The sequence below is a fragment of the Pseudophryne corroboree genome, chromosome 6 (genome assembly GCF_028390025.1).
Source record: "Pseudophryne corroboree isolate aPseCor3 chromosome 6, aPseCor3.hap2, whole genome shotgun sequence".
NCBI classification, from domain to species: Eukaryota; Metazoa; Chordata; class Amphibia; order Anura; family Myobatrachidae; genus Pseudophryne; species Pseudophryne corroboree.
Genome location: NC_086449.1, coordinates 688,915,634 through 688,935,690, shown reverse-complemented (window position 1 = coordinate 688,935,690; position 20,057 = coordinate 688,915,634). Strand labels below are relative to the sequence as shown.

Here is a 20,057-nt window from a genome sequence, read left to right as displayed (position 1 = left end):
ATGGTTTTTTCTTCCTTAGTGCAGCGGGGGTATCTACTGGGGGCAAACTACAGGGGGAACATTACTACTGGGGGGGGGGGGCATCAACAAGGGGCATTACTACAGGGGGGCATTACTACTGGGGGCAAACTACTGGGTGCATTATTACTGGGGGGCATCTACTGGGGGCATTACTACTGGGGGTCATCTATTGGGGGCATTACTACTGGGGGCAACTACTGGGGGACATTTTTACTGAGGGCCATCTACTGGGGGCATTAATACTGGGGGGCATCTACTAAGGGCATTACTACTGGGGGGTCATCTATTGGGGGCAAACTCATAGGGGGCATTACTACTGGGGGCAAACTACTGGAGGACATTATTACTGGGGGGCATCTACTGGGGGCAAACTACTGGGGGCCAACTACAAAGGGGCTAACTACTGGGGGCATACTACAGGAGGGCATTACTACTGGCGGCTTAACTACAGGGGCATTATTACTTGGGGGCTAAACTGCAGGGGGGCCAAACTACTGGGGGCATAACTACAGGGGCCAAACTACTGGGGGATAACTACTGGGGGCATTACTACTGGGGGCATTACTACTGGGGGTTAAACTACAAGGGGGGCATAACTACAGGGGCTAAACTACAATGGGGCAAACTACAGGGGGCATTACTACTGGTGGCTAAACTACAAGCAGGCAACTACTGGGGGCATTACCACTAGAAGGCTAAACTAAAGGGGGCGGGGTTAAACTACTGGGGTCATAACTGCAGTGGCATTACCACTGGGGGCATAACTTGCAGGGCGCTAAATGACTGGGGGCATTACTACAGGCAACAGGGCAATACGGGCATTGCATAAGGGGCACCACTACTATGGGGTCTATATAAGGGGCACTACCAGTACAGTGGACATTGCATAATGAGCGCTACAACTGTGGGCATTGTATAAGAAGCGCCACCTCACGTGCAACGAAGCCGCATGCAAATGTACTTGCCCCTTCTATGGGTCCCCCCTTTCATTTTCTTCTGGATCCGCCCCTGATTACATACTTTTTCCTGCACTCCTACATACAGTATCACGCCTCATTGTAGAGTGCTAAACTGAGAGTAACTGTAGTGTACACTATCCTGCTGTATTTTCCCATTTTCAGAAACGATTTATGTGGAGAGCTTTACTGATGTACTTCTTAAGCATACATAACATGTCCCGTTCTTTATCTGTGTTCTAGGCAGAATGCGGATGCTGAAGACGTATTGCCAGTAAGTAAACAATTTATAGTGTTAAATGCATTATTTGGCTTTAGTAGACAGGAGATCATCTTAACTATTCCCAGTGCTTCCACTTTACTTTTTTATTAATGTTCTTGCTCGCTCCAGTTATTAGATTATACATAAACATTTACATTTGTACAGCCATAAGATGATCACACAGTCTGAGAGGCAGGGGCAGCATAAGAGAGGAGGGGGGCTCTGTGCAGTGCTGTCTCTGTGTAGGTCCCAAGTTCTCAAACTGGCACATGCACCAAGGGTTGTAAAGAGCATTCCCAGGCCCTGGTAATGAAGGGGGCGTGGCCTAATCACAGATGTGGCCACACCTCCTTTTTCAAAAAATTGGTCCAGGAATTACTTTCAACACGTGGCAGCCAGGATCACGGCGGTCAGCATACCGACGCAGGGATCCTGGCCACCAGAATGCCGGCAGTGGGTGAGTGCAACAAAGCCCCTTTCGGGCTCAGTTGCTCACTGCACTTGCCACAGGTTCTATTCCCACTGTAGGGGTGTCGTGGACACCCACGAGTGGGAATAGCCCTGGGCCCCCCCTGCCAGCATTCTGGTGGTGGGAATCCCGGCGTCGGTATGCTGACTGCCAGGATCACGAATGCCGGGATGGCAACTACATCTCCCACGGAGCGGTGCTAACCTGCACAAGGGGGCACCTTGTGCCCCTCAGCCAGGGTCAGATCCAAGGAGGGGGGCACGATTAGTGCAATCGCTCCCCCCTTGCAGGCAGATGAGACTGATACACTTAGCAGCAGCAACCTCCCTGGACCTATTGCAAGGTTGGCAAAAGAAGCTTCTGCCAGTGATAGGTAAGTGAGGAGGTGGGGCCCAGCAGACCCAGGACCCTGACCGTCTCCTTAAAGAAGCATGGGTCCTGGTAATTAGTACCCACTACCTCCCTCTCTGCACCACTGTCTGGCACTGTGCAAGTGTATACTATGAATGCGCAGAACTTTGGGAAAATAACAGCTACGCCATTTTCCTGGTGGTTATAGCAGCATCAGTAGAAAGGTAAGTATATAGACTATGCAGGAACAGACTGGGGCTGAAGATTCTTCCAGCATTCTTTCCATGCAGAAAGTTTGGTGTGGCAGCAGATCATGGGAGATTGGTCATGCAATGCAGAGGCATGCCGCAAGTCACAGAGGTGGACCTGCTCAACCAGTCCTTCAATTTTCCAGAATTTCCATATGGCCAGTCCAGCCCTGAGACTATGGGTGCAGAGTGTGTGTGTGTGTGTGTGTGTGTGTGTGTGTGTGTGTGTGTGTGTGTGTGTGTCTTCCAGGACCCAGACCCATGGGCACTGCACCCCAGCTCCCATTATAGATATGTCCATGCTGAGAATGGTCATCTTCTGACTACATTTTCCATCATTCCCGCTTTAGAATATCTAAGTAACCCAGATCCAGTGAGTCAGTTTGCTCTTGAAAGCAGCCCTGTCAAACCTGAGCTGTAACTGATCTACAAATACATTTAAGATCAAAATGAATTAATTTAAAGTTTGCTGGTATTGGAAATTAAGCACAGGGATATTGGAGCAGCCCATTTTGCTCTGGGTGAATTAAATTGTCAGGCTTGTAAACCGCAACAAAAGATAAAGGATGTATTCAACTAATGTGGATGGTCACGAGGTGCAGGCATTCCTACCAAGTTTCTGGGACTATCAAGCCTCAAACCTCAGGAAAATGTGTAGTTCTTGGTTACCCTAATTAGTGCTGATGGGCACAGCACAACGGACCATCGCTGCTAACTGAATACTCCTTAAGTGTATTAACTTGCCGATAAAATAATAATTTACATTGAGCGATGGGAAAGGGTCTATTTTATAGCGTAGCACAATTTCTAAATCCTCTAAATAAGAAACAAAATTAATTAGAGAAAAACAAAAACCTTTGTAACTCATTAATGTATTTTTGTCACCTGTCACAGATTCAGTTCAATTCATTCATACAACTCTGTTCCTGTTTGTTTGCAGGATGAAGAAGATGGTAAGGATACAGTATTCCTGTTATTAGTTAGATGTACAATGTGTTTGTTTGGGTTGTATAATGGTCACATTTTCTGGGGAAGGCAAAGTCTGAAAGGTAAGATCTCAATTGTTACTATTATCTGGGATACTGCAGAACCCTGTTATAACGCAACAATGCAGTACGAGTGGAACCATCCCATAAAACAGCTTTATGTGATAACATTTTGGAGGGGAGCAATTTTAATTCTGTATCTCTCATTTAGTATAGATGCTTAATTTTGATAGGAGAAAGCTGCCTTAATTACATGCTTCTAATACTAACACTTTATCAATTTGCAGCTTCATTTGCTTATCATAAACTAGCCTTAGCTGTAATAGTGTGATGCCATCAGTAATGTTTTATATACTATTATGTAGGGATGTAATGCAGAGGTGTAAGTTTATTCCAAGCACCTGGAGGCAAAAATTATGATGGTGCCCCCTTCATACTAGTGGCTCCAGCCTACGCATGCGCCAACATCTGTCGGCGCATGCGCAGTGGCACAGCTGTGGGGGCAAAGGAGGAAGTAATGTGCCAGTATATATTCTTGCAAGTTGTGAATAATCTCCCCTTCCTCCGTCTTCTCAGTTCCCTCCAGCCTCAATTTCCCTGTGTTTCTGTAGGGGAAGGGAAGGAAATGAATACAGGAGGAGGGGTGATATTGGGGAGGATTAGTTTGAGCAACAGGCTGGGTCTGTGAGGAAAGGGTTACAGGAGGGGAGGTGATGCAAGAAGCTCTGCACTCTCACAGAAAAAAGACTGACAGTATGTCTAAGTGGCACAGTAATGTTAGGGGGTGAGGCGGGGCCCAAGTGATGTGGGGAATGTGACCAGTGTTGTGGGGGTAAGGTCTGTCTGTACAGGGAGTGTGGCCTTTGCCGTGGGGTAAGACTAGCACCTACCTTCAAAAACTCAATCTCCCTCCACCTTTGCTTATATCTGCTTTCCTCTTTTGGTAAAAGCCGCAAAGCGCTTTGGTGTTTCCTGAAGCTTACTAGAGAGGGATCGCAAGCTCCCCCTCCGGCATGGCAGCCCAATAGTAGGTAAGTGGTTAATGCTACCTGAATATGGCATTAGCTCACGCAGTCAAGATCCTCAAAGCGAGGCCTTGCGGATCTTGTTAAATACTGCTTCCATAGAAAATGATGGGGATGGCTATAGCGTACAGAGATATCTCTTGTTTTCATCTTTGGTACAGTTGAGGGTGTTAGAGATAAGCCTCCTTCTATCAAGTCCCTTCAATTGTCTGTACGATACCGGTTGGTTACCAATGCATTGGGAATCCCAGGAAGTAGACGACACACGCAGTTATGTCCACAAAATGAGACTGCGGCTCTTTTATTCAGCATGACATTATATAGCAGAAAGTTACTTTCATGAAAAACTGATATACGTCACAAAGTATAACAAAATGCATCTCTTCTCAGAAACCCCCTCTAGCTAACCCCCTCCTTTGTGTCCTCCACAAGAAGTCTAAACACAGAGAAGCTGTCTAATAACATATTTTCAAGACTATAGCTATGACCTTGTTTCATACAGAACATACTAACTGTGAAATGTCAGCACTTATTATGATTTCTTAGTAAAGCATACTTCTTATTCACTACATCATGGCTGCTACTTAACAAAATGGCTGATAGCTGCTTAAGCTCAATACATCTTTCTCAATCCCTCCTTTCATAATAATATGACATTACAGTTGAGCTACAAGGCATTACACAAACTCTACCTACAAGAGTCTAGGCAAACAGTCTAGCTACAATAGTGCTAAAAGTTATATTCCCATAGGATCGTGCTTGTCACTCTATCCCACGGAAGATAAAGAACCGTTCACGTCATATCCATTAAGGTAGACTGCTCGTGGCTCCTTCTTGCCAAACTCTTCTGTATTTTCTTAAACTTGGAGGTTTTAGATCTTTGAGTTTACAGACTTCTTTCAAGCTGAAAGAAAAAGGAAACAAAATAGCATCTTAAAACACAAATATATGCAAATTGCTAAGCCAACAATTTTTAATAAAAAAAAAATCACTATTTCAACAATCTACTCTTTGATCCCGCTAAACCAATTAGCAGGACATTTCTCTGAACCACTTCTTGCGCACTATCTGTTTCATTAGTAATAAATATACAACACATTCTTGGAGTTCTCTTTATACACATTTTAAAAAATGTCACACTCTATAAATTTAAAACCCCTATACACTTATATGTAGTGGGGACAGATGTCCATTCCCCTCCTTTTCCAGATGTGAGCCCAGCATTTCTTAACTAACTGGTATCTCTGAAATCCTAGAGATTTCATGATCTTTACTTTAATTTGCTTAACACAACTTCTAATTTGATACCACACTTCTTACATACTAAACACTGGTATGTAACTTTGGATTGGCGGGCATGCCAGTCCCTGCCCTCCCCTATGAGAGATATAGAGTATATTATGACAACAATGAGTATTGAAGTTCCCAATATAACGGCCCATAGTGGCCTGTCTAGTTTATGCCCAATTAGCCTCTGCATGTTTGTGTATTTCATTGTTCAAACTTAACTTGAGCAAATTTGCAGTGGAACCCAAGTCTCTCTTTCCATAATTGATACAGAAGTGGGCAGGGTCAGCAACACTCGATATGGACCATCAAATCTGGGCTCAAGTGACTCTTTCATGTGTCTTACCAGATACACCCAATCTCCTGGTTAAAGCTTGTGGGGATTCAGATCTGCTCCTTAATCTGGGAGAGAGGCAAAAAACTAGAAAATACAGAGATGTCAGTTTCTTCAGTAAGACTTTTCTAACATATGCAGTCAAATTACCATATTTATGCTGTAACTCTTGTGGTTAATAACATCCTATCTTAGGTATGCTGCCAAACAATATTTCATAAGGTGAATAACCTATGGTTTTACTGAACATGGTTCTACTATTAACTGGTACTAAAAAAAACACTTTAGCATCCCTTTCTGGTTTTTGTGACCCACTCACTAACCTGTGGGTGATACATGGAATGCCTGTTGTATTCCCTAATCATACCTTATGTACTACATTATTTATTCAATGAAATAAATACCGCTATCTGCTACTATAACCTTTGGTACTCCATATCTGCAAATATCTTCTGAAACTAATTTTCTAGCTGTTGATTTTGCTGTGGCTTTTGCCATTGGCCAATAATCTGAAAATGTCTGTGGCTACCAAGACATCTTTGGCAGTTTAGATGTAGTCAATTTGCAGTCTTTGAGATGGAAAATAACATTTTTGGGATTGCTGTCTTGACGTTCTGTCCTGGATTGGACATTTTCAGTAGGACTACATATATAGTAGGCTTGTACAAACTTGGTTGCGGCAGGATAACATCCTGGAACTATCCATCTTTTATTAACTGAATGTCCCATTTGATCCTTTCCCAGGTGTGTGAGTCCATGGTTGACTTGACACAAAAGTAGATATAAGCTTCTGGGTAAGAATAACTTATTTTCTAATTTCCATAAGCCAGTGTCTTCTTCTTGTCTGGCTCTTTTTCTTTGCCATGCTGTTTTTTCTTCAGGACCTGCTTGTTCCTGAAATGTCTTCAAATCCTGTAGATCAGGCATTTGAGGCTTTGCTTCTTTCTGTTTCTTTTGTCTGTGTGGTGTAGACTGCTACCTTCATTGGTTGTTTGGGTGCTTTCTTTTTCAACAGGCTTCTTTCTCTCTCCTGCTTGGTTCTGAAGGTCAATCAGCGTGGCATAATCAGGCATCTGGTCTGGCACTGGAATGGTTACTGTTTAGGCTTGCCTTTCCTGCTGGGGGCATCTTGCTGCCCTCTTGGCTTCAGCATCTTCCAGATTGTTGTCTCTTGTTTCAGGAGTGTCATTTCTTGCATGTGCCTGGATCTTCATTACTGCAACCTTTTCTGTGGCCCTTGCAGAGCTCTGAACTGGTGTCTGAACAGTGAAGCATGTTGTATGTCTATGCCATGTGCCTTCTTGAAGCCTTCACTTTTCCATATCTGGCCCACACTCTTGTACTGGGATGGTAAGGATCCTGAATCCACAGCTTCATGTGCAGTGGTTACTACATATCCTGTATAAGGAATTCCATCCTCATGGTACCTTGATCCATCCACATATAGCTCATGCTGAGCATAAGGTAGTTCTTGTTCCAGTAAAGCCATACAATCATGGGAAAAAGAAAAATGTTGCCCTTAGTAGAACTATCATCTTGCTCTGGATTTTGCTTAGTAGAACTATCATCTTGCTCTGGGCCATCCCTCTGCGTCCATGATGATCTGTCTGTATCCTCCGTCTCTGGACCCCCTTCCTGGTCCCTATTATTATCTTCTTTCTTGCTGATCCATCAGTAGATAATGAAGATAATCTGTTTCTCCTTCCTTTTGAATCTTGAGATTCAACACCTTCATTTATTAATGCTGGAAAAAGGTTTGATGGGTTGAGGGTAGTACATCTTCTGATGGTTACATTGTTGGCCTTAGCAGTGCTACTTCATACATGGTCAGCCTTGCTGCTGACAGGTGTTTGGCTCTTGCTTGTTGAAGCTTCTCTGTAACTGCATGTGTTACCTGGATGATTAGTTCATGATTCAGCACTATGCCTGTGCTCTTGTCCTTTTCTAGGACTGTTGCTGCTGCCACTGCTCTGATGTCGGTAGGTGCTCCTTGAGTAATGTTGTCAAGCTTGCTTGAGTGGTAGGCCACTGGTCTTCGCCTTTAGTCCATATGTATGCTTAAGGACTTCTATGTATGGCCTCCTTCTTCTATAGTCAGGTAGTTCTAGAGCTTGATATGAGGCAACTGCTGCTTTCAATTGTTCAATTGCTGTATTCATCTGTTGCTGTGTGTAGGATGTGGACAGTCCCTCCCTTACAGTGTTGTCATACAATGCTTGCATGTAGACTGATGCTAGAGGTATCCATTTTCTGCCGTATCCTACTAGGCCCAGGAATGATCATCTGACTTGCTTGACACTAGTTGGCATCTTAGCTTGCAGTATGAGTTTCTTCCTCTCTCTTGTTAGATGTCAGGTACCTTGAGTGTCCTAGGAAGATTACCTTTTGCTTTGCTAGCTGCAAGTTCTCCTTTCGAGGCTGTGCAGTCTTGTTCTTCCAGAAACTTCAATAAGGACACTGTCTCTTCTTGGTACTTCTTTCAATGGTGGTGGCAATGAGCAGGTCATTCACAGACTGTATTAGCTGTATGTGTTCTGGATAAATCACTTGGTGATGTAGCCCCTCCCTGGAGTACTCTGGTTTAGTAGTATTGCTTACTTTATTCCACAACTGAACTTCTGTTCCAACTTGCTAACAAATGGTTCTTTATGTCCTTTGATAAGTTGCTGGACAACTCAACTTCTGCTGGTGTGTACTGTATTCTTGCTTGGATTAGCTTCAGTACATTGTGTCCCAGCAAAGTCACTGGACATGTACTCTGAGGTCAAGAACTGGACTGGTCTTGGTGACTGTAGTTCTTGCATCTCCTGTCACTTTAAGAGTTTCTGATATCATCAGTTCTTGTGATACCTCCCTCTGCTGTATTCTGTGTCTGTTGGCTCCAGTATTTATTGGACACAAACGTACTTCTTCAGTGGGCAAGGTGACTGTAATCAAACCTTCTGTTGTTTCTTCTGGAGACATTATGTTAACTGGGAGGCACCTGAAGAAGCCTGCAATTCACGTTGGCCGAAGAGTCATCAATAATTTGTCTTTTGGGACCTCTTCTGTCTTGTTCCTTATTATTTGCCTTGACACTGGAGCTGCTGGTGCTTTAAATCTTCTTCTCATGGATTACCGCTGTAATCTTGCCATACAATTCTGACCACTGTCAGATGTGTTTTTTCGTCTTTTTTTAAAACAGACTTCCTTTATTCTTCAAACTTTGATGCAACCTTCAAATTTGCTTCTCAACTTTTCTTTTTCCAATCACCTCTCTTTATGATTCATCAATTATCCTACATCCTTTGTCCATTCTTCACTTGCATATTTTTTTTTTCTGCTGCTGTCATGTCATCTTCTTATTCCAAGTCCACCCATGCTGGTGGTCAACATAATGATGTCCATGCTGGGAGTTGTTGTTCCTGTTTGTCTTACTTTTCCTGTGAGAGGTAGACTTGTATAGCAGCATGTATTTCAGGTTACAGTACATCTTTGCTGAAATGTTGTGGGTACATCTTGCTTTCTTGCAGGGGGTAGGGCTTGACCTCCCAATCCAGTTGCTTTTATGGCCTGATCTGTAAGCAAATGTGGAGAAATCTGGTTGTGCATAAAAAAACAGTTCTTGAAACCCTTGTGTCTCCTGTGGGTAAAGTCACTGTTGTTGAAATGCCAGTGGCGTCTGACTTCACTGTTGCTGACACAGAGGTTGCACACCCTCATATTCTGTCATCTCGTGTGTGCTGTCCAACCTATGGCTGATAAGAAACCTGTTGCTATGCTTTTAAAACCTGTTCTAAACAACAGGGTCTATATATATAAACATATATATATATCATACATCATACATGCAGTGTCGGACTGGAGCATGAAGGGCCCACCGGGGGTATGCAGTGGCAGAGGCCCATGATTAGAGGTGTGGCCAGCCTCCAAAGGGGGTGTGGCCAGCCATCAAAGAGGTTTGGCTAACCATTATAGAGTACCTGGTCTGGACTCCTTGATAATTTATATAATAATTAATTCTAGTGCATGCGTGATAATGTACCAGATTAATGACAGCAATGTACAGTAGAGAATACATCATAATCCTGTACAGTATAAGGTAACATATGTATAATATATAACTCAAGTCCACAGTCTAGAACCTGATCCCTAGAGGAGGAGGGCCCCCCAGGCAGTGGGGCCTACCGGTGGTTTCCCCTGTACCCCTGTGGGCCAGTCCGAGTCTGCATACATGTGTTGTATTTACTTAAAGAATGCAGCAGGATTCTATTCCCTCATACCTGATAGCTTGTTTACAATTCCCTACACATTTGACTGACACCATGGTATGTAATGTTCTCAATCAATATGTTTGGGGCTGCAATGTCTAACTCATTTTCCCCTGCATCAAAACTAAATTACCAAATTTTTAAACAATAGTAAAGTACTGTAATAATGAGCACTATACTACTATCTTCAGCTACCTGACAGCTGAGAATTGTTTTCTAAACCAAAACTAAAATACACATTGCATATATGAAAAATGACTTTATGGAAATACAGGTTGAGTATCCCATATCCAAATATTCCGAAATACGGACTTTTTTGAGTGAGAGTGAGATAGTGAAACTTTTGATTTTTGATGGCTCAATGTACACAAACTATGTTTAATACACAAAGTTATTAAAAATATTGTATTAAATGACCTTCAGGCTGTGTGTATAAGGTGTATGTGTAACATAAATGAATTGTGTGAATGTACACACACTTTGTTTAATGCACAAAGTTATAAAAAATATTGGCTAAAATTACCTTCAGGCTGTGTGTATAAGGTGTATATGTAACATAAATGCATTCTGTGCTTAGATTTAGGTCCCATTGCCATGATATCTCATTATGGTATGCCGTTATTCCAAAATACGGAAAAATCCGATATCCAAAATACCTCTGGTCCCAAGCATTTTGGATAAGGGAGACTTAACCTGTATATATAAATCTGCATAATTATGCGTAGTCACCCATTAATCTACTTTGCAGTAGCATGTTCTATAAAATGTACTGCTTACTAATTATCTTTAAAGTCTTGTAAGGCATTCAGGAATAAAATGACAATTACTTTTCTAATGCAATTTTTGCTTACTGTTATATTATCCATATTCCATAGTCATAAACAGTTGTACATCCGCATGTCATTAGTCACATAGAACTAACAGGTGAATGGTTACCTCACATCCAATCCCCAGCCTGTATATTTACAGATCACATAGAATAACAGATTATAATTGATAATGTTACTATTACGATAACATTTTATATATCAATTATCTATTGTTCAGTTTTTGTTATATTTTGAATTTACACGCTGGAACTTTGACCATATGGAACACATATCAGTTCTGCATTTTTCAGAACTAGGAACATTACAATTTTGACAATCTCTATTTGTACAGTTCCATCCTGATACTTTTGTATAAACCAGGAAACATTTTGGATCCACTGTTTTTGTGGATGACATATTTAAAACCAATCTGGAGGTTGGGTATAACTAAACCATTAAGTATTTTTAACACTCAAGTATATTAAACTTAGGTAGCATTAACACTTAGGTACTTTTCCAAGTATCAATATCCAGGATGTAAAGGATCGTGCGATATGCAGCTATGTGCTCGATTTCCTGAACTAGCAAGGAAACTCAACCACTCTTTGTTGATATCACTTGGTTTTGGAATAAAGTGACACCCCATCAATATATAAACACTTTCTACTGAGTCCGTAGTGTTTCTCCACACTCCTGGTTCGGCATGAAACAAAATAGCTCTCAATATAAAAGGGCCCTGCCCTTTCTTTTCTATAAATGACACACACAAACACTCTGAGCATACGTCTTCTGTCGACATGTGTATACGCTTTTAACTACTTATTCATACATGTGATGTATTGAACCTCAAAGTCCGGAGACAGTTTACCAAATTCTTAACAGTGTCAATAAAACCATGTTTCTCTAACGTCCTAGTGGATGCTGGGGACTCCGAAAGGACCATGGGGAATAGCGGCTCCGCAGGAGACTGGGCACAAAGTAAAAGCTTTAGGACTAGCTGGTGTGCACTGGCTCCTCCCCCTATGACCCTCCTCCAAGCCTCAGTTAAGATTTTGTGCCCGAACGAGAAGGGTGCAATCTAGGTGGCTCTCCTGAGCTGCTTAGAGTAAAAGTTTAAATAGGTTTTTTTATTTTCAGTGAGACCTGCTGGCAACAGGCTCACTGCATCGAGGGACTAAGGGGAGAAGAAGCGAACTCACCTGCGTGCAGAGTGGATTGGGCTTCTTAGGCTACTGGACATTAGCTCCAGAGGGACGATCACAGGCCCAGCCATGGATGGGTCCCGGAGCCGCGCCGCCGGCCCCCTTACAGAGCCAGAAGAGTGAAGAGGTCCGGAAAATCGGCGGCAGAAGACGTCCTGTCTTCAATAAGGTAGCGCACAGCACCGCAGCTGTGCGCCATTGCTCTCAGCACACTTCACACTCCGGTCACTGAGGGTGCAGGGCGCTGGGGGGGGGTGCCCTGGGACGCAATGAAAATACCTTAAATGGCTAAAAATACATCACATATAGCTCCTGGGCTATATGGATGTATTTAACCCCTGCCAGTTTTCCACAAAAAAGCGGGAGAAAGGCCGCCGAAAAAGGGGCGGAGCCTATCTCCTCAGCACACAAGCGCCATTTTTTCCTCACAGCTCCGTTGGAGGAAGGCTCCCTGACTCTCCCCTGCAGTCCTGCACAACAGAAACAGGGTAAAACAAGAGAGGGGGGGCACTAAATTGGCATATTAATATATACAGCAGCTATATTAGGGAAAAACACTTATATAAGGTTATCCCTATATATATATAGCGCTCTGGTGTGTGCTGGCAAACTCTCCCTCTGTCTCCCCAAAGGGCTAGTGGGGTCCTGTCCTCTATCAGAGCATTCCCTGTGTGTGTGCTGTGTGTCGGTACGCTGTGTCGACATGTATGAGGAGGAAAATGGTGTGGAGGCGGAGCAATTGCCTGTGTTAGTGATGTCACCCCCTAGGGAGTCGACACCTGACTGGATGGTCTTATGGAAAGAATTACGTGATAGTGTCGGCACTTTACAAAAGACTGTTGACGACATGAGACAGCCGGCAAATCAGTTAATACCTGTACAGGCGTCTCAAACACCGTCAGGGGCTATAAAACGCCCGTTACCTCAGGTCGATACAGACACTGACACGGACACTGACTCCAGTGTCGACGGTGAGGAAACAAACGTATTTTCCAGTAGGGCCACACGTTACATGATCACGGCAATGAAGGAGGTTTTGAACATTTCTGATACTACAAGTACCACAAAAAAGGGTATTATGTGGGGTGTGAAAAAACTACCCGTAGTTTTTCCTGAATCAGATTAATTAAATGAGGTGTGTGATGAAGCGTGGGTTTCCCCCAATAAACTGCTAATTTCTAAAAAATTATTGGCATTATACCCTTTCCCACCAGAGGTTAGGGCGCGTTGGGAAACACCCCCTAGCGTAGATAAGGCGCTCACACGCTTATCAAAACAAGTGGCGTTACCGTCCCCAGATACGGCCGCCCTCAAGGAACCAGCTGATAGGAAGCTGGAAAATATCCTTAAAAGTATATACACACATACTGGTATTATACTGCGACCAGCAATCGCCTCAGCCTGGATGTGCAGTGCTGGGGTGGCTTGGTCGGATTCCCTGACTGAAAATATTGATACCCTGGACAGGGACAATATATTATTGACTATAGAGCATTTAAAGGATGCATTTCTATATATGCGAGATGCACAGAGGGATATTTGCACTCTGGCATCAAGAGTAAGTGCGATGTCCATTTCTGCCAGAAGAGGATTATGGACGCGACAGTGGTCAGGGGATGCGGATTCCAAACGGCATATGGAAGTATTGCCGTATAAAGGGGAGGAGTTATTTGGGGTCGGTCTATCGGACCTGGTGGCCACGGCAACGGCTGGAAAATCCACCTTTTTACCCCAAGTCACCTCGCAGCAGAAAAAGATACCGTCTTTTCAGGCTCAGTCCTTTCGTCCCCATAAGGGCAAGCGGGCAAAAGGCCACTCATATCTGCCCCGGGGCAGAGGAAGGGGAAAAAGACTGCAGCAAACAGCCTCTTCCCACGAACAGAAGCCCTCCCCCGCTTCTGCCAAGTCCTCAGCATGACGCTGGGGCCTTACAAGCGGACTCAGGCACGGTGGGGACCCGTCTCAAGAATTTCAGCGCGCAGTGGGCACACTCGCAAGTGGACCCCTGGATCCCGCAGGTAGTATCTCAGGGGTACAAATTGGAATTCGAGACGTCTCCCCCTCGCCGGTTCCTGAAGTCTGCTTTACCAACGTCTCCCCCCGACAGGGAGGCGGTATTGGAAGCCATTTACAAGCTGTATTCCCAGCAGGTGATAATCAAGGTACCCCTCCTACAACAGGGAAAGGGGTATTATTCCACGCTGTTTGTGGTACCGAAGCCGGACGGCTCGGTGAGACCCATTTTAAATCTGAAATCCTTGAACACTTACATAAAAAGGTTCAAGTTCAAGATGGAGTCACTCAGAGCAGTAATAGCGAACCTGGAAGAAGGGGACTATATGGTGTCTCTGGACATCAAGGATGCTTACCTCCATGTCCCAATTTGCCCTTCTCACCAAGGGTACCTCAGGTTTGTGGTACATAACTGTCACTATCAGTTTCAGACGCTGCCGTTTGGATTGTCCACGGCACCCCGGGTCTTTACCAAGGTAATGGCCGAAATGATGATTCTTCTTCGAAGAAAAGGCGTCTTAATTATCCCTTACTTGGACGATCTCCTGATAAGGGCAAGGTCCAGAGAACAGTTAGTGGTCGGAGTAGCACTATCTCAAGTAGTACTACGACAGCACGGATGGATTCTAAATATTCCAAAATCACAGCTGATTCCGACGACACGTCTGCTGTTCCTAGGGATGATTCTGGACACAGTACAGAAAAAGGTGTTTCTCCCGGAGGAGAAAGCCAAGGAGTTATCCGACCTAGTCAGGAACCTCCTAAGACCAGGCCAAGTGTCAGTACATCAATGCACAAGGGTCCTGGGAAAGATGGTGGCTTCTTACGAAGCGATTCCATTCGGCAGATTCCACGCAAGAACTTTTCAGTGGGATCTGCTGGACAAATGGTCCGGATCGCATCTTCAAATGCATCAGCGGATAACCCTGTCTCCAAGGACAAGGGTGTCTCTCCTGTGGTGGTTACAGAGTGCTCATCTCCTAGAGGGCCGCAGATTCGGCATTCAGGATTGGGTCCTGGTGACCACGGATGCCAGCCTGAGAGGCTGGGGAGCAGTCACACAGGGAAGAAATTTCCAGGGCTTGTGGTCAAGCATGGAAACGTCACGTCACATAAATATCCTGGAACTAAGGGCCATTTACAATGCCCTAAGTCAGGCAAGACCTCTGCTTCAGGGTCAGCCGGTGTTGATCCAGTCGGACAACATCACGGCAGTCGCCCACGTAAACAGACAGGGCGGCACAAGAAGCAGGAGGGCAATGATGGAAGTGGCAAGGATTCTTCGCTGGGCGGAGAATCATGTGATAGCACTGTCAGCAGTGTTCATTCCGGGAGTGGACAACTGGGAAGCAGACTTCCTCAGCAGACACGATCTTCACCCGGGGGAGTGGGGACTTCACCCAGAAGTCTTCCACATGATTGTGAACCGTTGGGAAAAACCAAAGGTGGACATGATGGCGTCCCGCCTCAACAAAAAACTGGACAGATATTGCGCCAGGTCAAGGGACCCTCAGGCAATAGCTGTGGACGCTCTGGTAACACCGTGGGTGTACCAGTCAGTGTATGTGTTCCCTCCTCTTCCTCTCATACCAAAAGTACTGAGAATCATAAGAAGGAGAGGAGTAAAGACTATACTCGTGGCTCCGGATTGGCCAAGAAGGACTTGGTACCCGGAAATTCAAGAGATGCTCACGGAAGACCCGTGGCCTCTACCTCTAAGAAAGGACCTGCTCCAGCAGGGACCATGTCTGTGCCAAGACTTACCGCGGCTGCGTTTGACGGCATGGCGGTTGAACGCCGGATCCTGAAGGAAAAAGGCATTCCGGATGAAGTCATCCCTACCCTGATCAAAGCCAGGAAGGATGTAACCATACAACATTATCACCGTATTTGGCGTAAATATGTTGCGTGGTGCGAGGCCAGGAAGGCCCCTACAGAGGAATTTCAACTGGGTCATTTCCTGCATTTCCTGCAAACAGGACTGTCTATGGGCCTAAAATTAGGGTCCATTAAGGTTCAAATTTCGGCCCTGTCAATATTCTTCCAAAAAGAACTGGCTTCTGTTCCTGAAGTTCAGACGTTTGTCAAGGGAGTACTGCATATACAGCCTCCTTTTGTGCCTCCAGTGGCACCTTGGGATCTCAATGTAGTTTTGGGATTCCTAAAATCACATTGGTTTGAACCACTCACCACTGTGGACTTAAAATATCTCACATGGAAAGTGGTAATGCTGTTAGCCCTGGCTTCAGCCAGGCGTGTCTCAGAATTGGCGGCTTTATCCTATAAAAGCCCTTACCTAATTTTTCATACGGACAGGGCAGAATTGAGGACTCGTCCTCAATTTCTTCCTAAGGTGGTTTCAGCATTTCACTTAAACCAGCCTATTGTGGTGCCTGCGGCTACTAGGGACTTGGAGGATTCCAAGTTGCTGGACGTAGTCAGGGCCCTGAAAATATATGTTTCCAGGACGGCTGGAGTCAGAAAATCTGATTCGCTGTTTATCCTGTATGCACCCAGCAAGCTGGGTGCTCCTGCTTCTAAGCAGATGATTGCTCGTTGGATTTGTAGTACAATTCAGCTTGCACATTCTGTGGCAGGCCTGCCACAGCCAAAATCTGTAAAAGCCCATTCCACACGGAAAGTGGGCTCATCTTGGGCGGCTGCCCGAGGGGTCTCGGCTCTACAACTTTGCCGAGCAGCTACTTGGTCAGGGGCAAACACGTTTGCTAAATTCTACAAATTTGATACCCTGGCTGAGGAGGACCTGGAGTTCTCTCATTCGGGGCTGCAGAGTCATCCGCACTCTCCCGCCCGTTTGGGAGCTTTGGTATAATCCCCATGGTCCTTTCGGAGTCCCCAGCATCCACTAGGACGTTAGAGAAAATAAGAATTTACTTACCGATAATTCTATTTCTCATAGTCCGTAGTGGATGCTGGGCGCCCATCCCAAGTGCGGATTGTCTGCATTACTTGTACATAGTTATTGTTACAAAAATCGGGTTATTGTTGTTGTGAGCCATCTTTTCAGAGGCTCCTTCTGTTATCATGCTGTTAACTGGGTTCAGATCACAAGTTGTACGGTGTGATTGGTGTGACTGGTATGAGTCTTACCCGGGATTCAAAATCCTTCCTTATTGTGTACGCTCGTCCGGGCACAGTATCCTAACTGAGGCTTGGAGGAGGGTCATAGGGGGAGGAGCCAGTGCACACCAGCTAGTCCTAAAGCTTTTACTTTGTGCCCAGTCTCCTGCGGAGCCGCTATTCCCCATGGTCCTTTCGGAGTCCCCAGCATCCACTACGGACTATGAGAAATAGAATTATCGGTAAGTAAATTCTTATTTTATCAATCCAGTGTTTGTAGTTTGCTTCAAATCTCCTTCATTAGTCAACATTTCCCTTCCTCTGGAGAGTTTGCCCCTACACAAATTGCACCAATAAGTGCCTATTTTTCCTTGCCTAGCACTGATAGGTGCTCACTGTGCTGTCCCTTCGTGTGACTGATCAATTTACTTTGCAAAATCCTTTGGGGCTGCACCCTTTACTTGTACTGCTCAGTATCAAAAACAAAAGTCAGTATATACCTCAGCTTGAAAGACTTACTCTTTAAAGCATCACACTTATAGTAATAAGTGTTTACGAGGGAACTCTCAGTTTACTAATACCTCAGTTTAAAAGCTATATCTTCTTTTAAATGTCACACTTATATTATTAAAGTGTTTTCTGTATTCATCAACAAAAAGGACCAAATGAAGCAAACCACTTGGATCATAGGGGGACATGTACTAAGCAGTGATAAAAGTGGAGAAGTGAGCCAGTGGAGAAGTTGCCCGTGGCAATCAATCAGCATTGACATAACATTTCTAATTTGCATACTATACAATTATAAGGAGCAGCTGATTGGTTGCCATGGTAAATTTCTCCACTGGCTCACTTCACTTTTATCACTGCTTAGTACATGCACCCCTTAATTCTCTGACACAGCAAACCAAAATTCTGTTATTGCTGAATTGACATTACCTAATTTACAAAGACTTCATAAATCACTGAGTCATAGGTTTTTTTTATATATGAATAAGTTACCTTTGTCAATAATGGCTTTAATGTCTTCTAACAATGTTAATCTGTTTGAATTAGCCAGGAATACATTTTAAGTGACAAAAAGACTTAGTATGCTTTACTATGAAAAAACTGATACCGCTATTACCAAACACCTTATGTTAAATCTCAGCTGCAGATTCTGGAATTAAAAAGGCTGAGCATGTGAGTGTACTGGTTAAACGTAGTTTATAATCAGTAGAATTTCCTTCACTAACTATAACTGTGGAACAAAGGGGTATATAATTATCAAGATAATATGGAAATTTATCACCAATAAATTTTTCTATCACCATCTTATCAACATGATACCTCACAACTGTTGCATAACCTGTCTTAGGTTCCCTACAAAACTGAAATCACTATTTTGCAATATACCTTTAAATTCACAATATTCAGACTCAATAGCAGGATTATACTACAAAAATTCTGACACGTCATTTAAAAATAAAACCAAATTTTTTCCTTACAAAAGTGAAACTGAAACTTATAACTGTATCAGCACACACAGAAAAATAATGAATGATTTTTAAACAAACAATTGGGTCCAAATAATCGAGTATTGCTTACCTAAGCAGATGAACAGACCAAAGGACTGTATACAAGTACTGACAGAGTAACCAAGTTGATATATAATGATCAATCTTTAGATTACTCACCCGGGTATATCAGTAGTTACATATGTCCAGCAGTCGTGTCATCATCTGATGTCGGTAGCTGTCATCGATCCTGGACGAGCCCCCATATAACTGTTAGAGATACGCCTCCTTCTATCAAGTCCCTTCAATTGTCTGTACGATACCGGTTGGTTACCAATGCATTGGGAATCCCAGGAAGCAGACAATACATGCAGTTATGTCCACAAAATGAGACTGCGGCTCGTTTATTCAGCATGACATTATATAGCAGAAGGTTACTTTCATGGAAAACTGATATATGTCACAAAGTATAACAAAATGCATCTCTTCCCAGAAACCCCCTCTAGCTAACCCCCTCCTTTGTGTACTCCTCAAGAAGTCTAAACACAGAGAAGCTGTCTAATAACATATTTTCAAGACTATAGCTATGACCTTGCTTCCCACAGAACATACTAACTGTGAAATGTCAGCATTTATTATGATTTCTTAGCAAAGCATACTTCTTATTCACTACATCATGGCTGCTACTTAACAAAATGTCTGATAGCTGCTTAAGCTCAATACATCTTTCTCAAGGGTTACATAATTCTGTGTCAGCATATTTTAAGAGCAGAAATGATTAATAAATATGCCCCATAGTGAGAAGATATTGGATCTAGACACCATACTGAGAACCAAAAAAAAATTTACTAAGGGGAGGATTCAATTCAGAGTGTTATGAATAGCACCAAGAAAGGAGGTCCTTGAACTATTCAGTTGTCCCCATCATGCCCTGCACTTTGGCAGGAGATGCCGGTTACTGTGACTAATGCTTGATATATAGTCTCTGTGAAGATATGAGGCAGAGGCTAAAACTGTATTTGTGGTGTTTAAATCTTTGTAGCGATTAATGTACTTTTTATTCCTTTTGTTCCTTTGTCTCTCTGGCTTGTGTCCACTATTCCCCCATGAGTGTGTTCCTTTACAGGACTAAAACCTGTATATTCTGTACGGAAATATTACTCAGGTAAATACTGGTTTGCTGTGTGACCTGGCACATAGTACTGTCATGCTGCGGTGTTAGGAGGATGCCATTCTGTGTATGAGGTTACAAGTTATCATTGATAATCCT

General features: G+C 43.7%; 1 protein-coding gene across 8 annotated transcripts in view; it reads left to right on the top strand.

Annotated features, from left to right (window-relative positions):
• LOC134933242 (lymphocyte cytosolic protein 2-like) overlaps nucleotides 1-20,057 on the top strand; it is an 881,523-nt gene that overhangs the window by 671,067 nt on the left and 190,399 nt on the right. For all 8 annotated transcript variants that reach the window (XM_063928300.1, XM_063928301.1, XM_063928302.1 and 5 more), the window contains 2 exons: nucleotides 1,221-1,251; nucleotides 3,248-3,260. In XM_063928300.1, coding sequence (XP_063784370.1) covers nucleotides 1,221-1,251; nucleotides 3,248-3,260 — 44 coding nt within the window. The remainder of the gene's footprint in view (nucleotides 1-1,220; nucleotides 1,252-3,247; nucleotides 3,261-20,057) is intronic.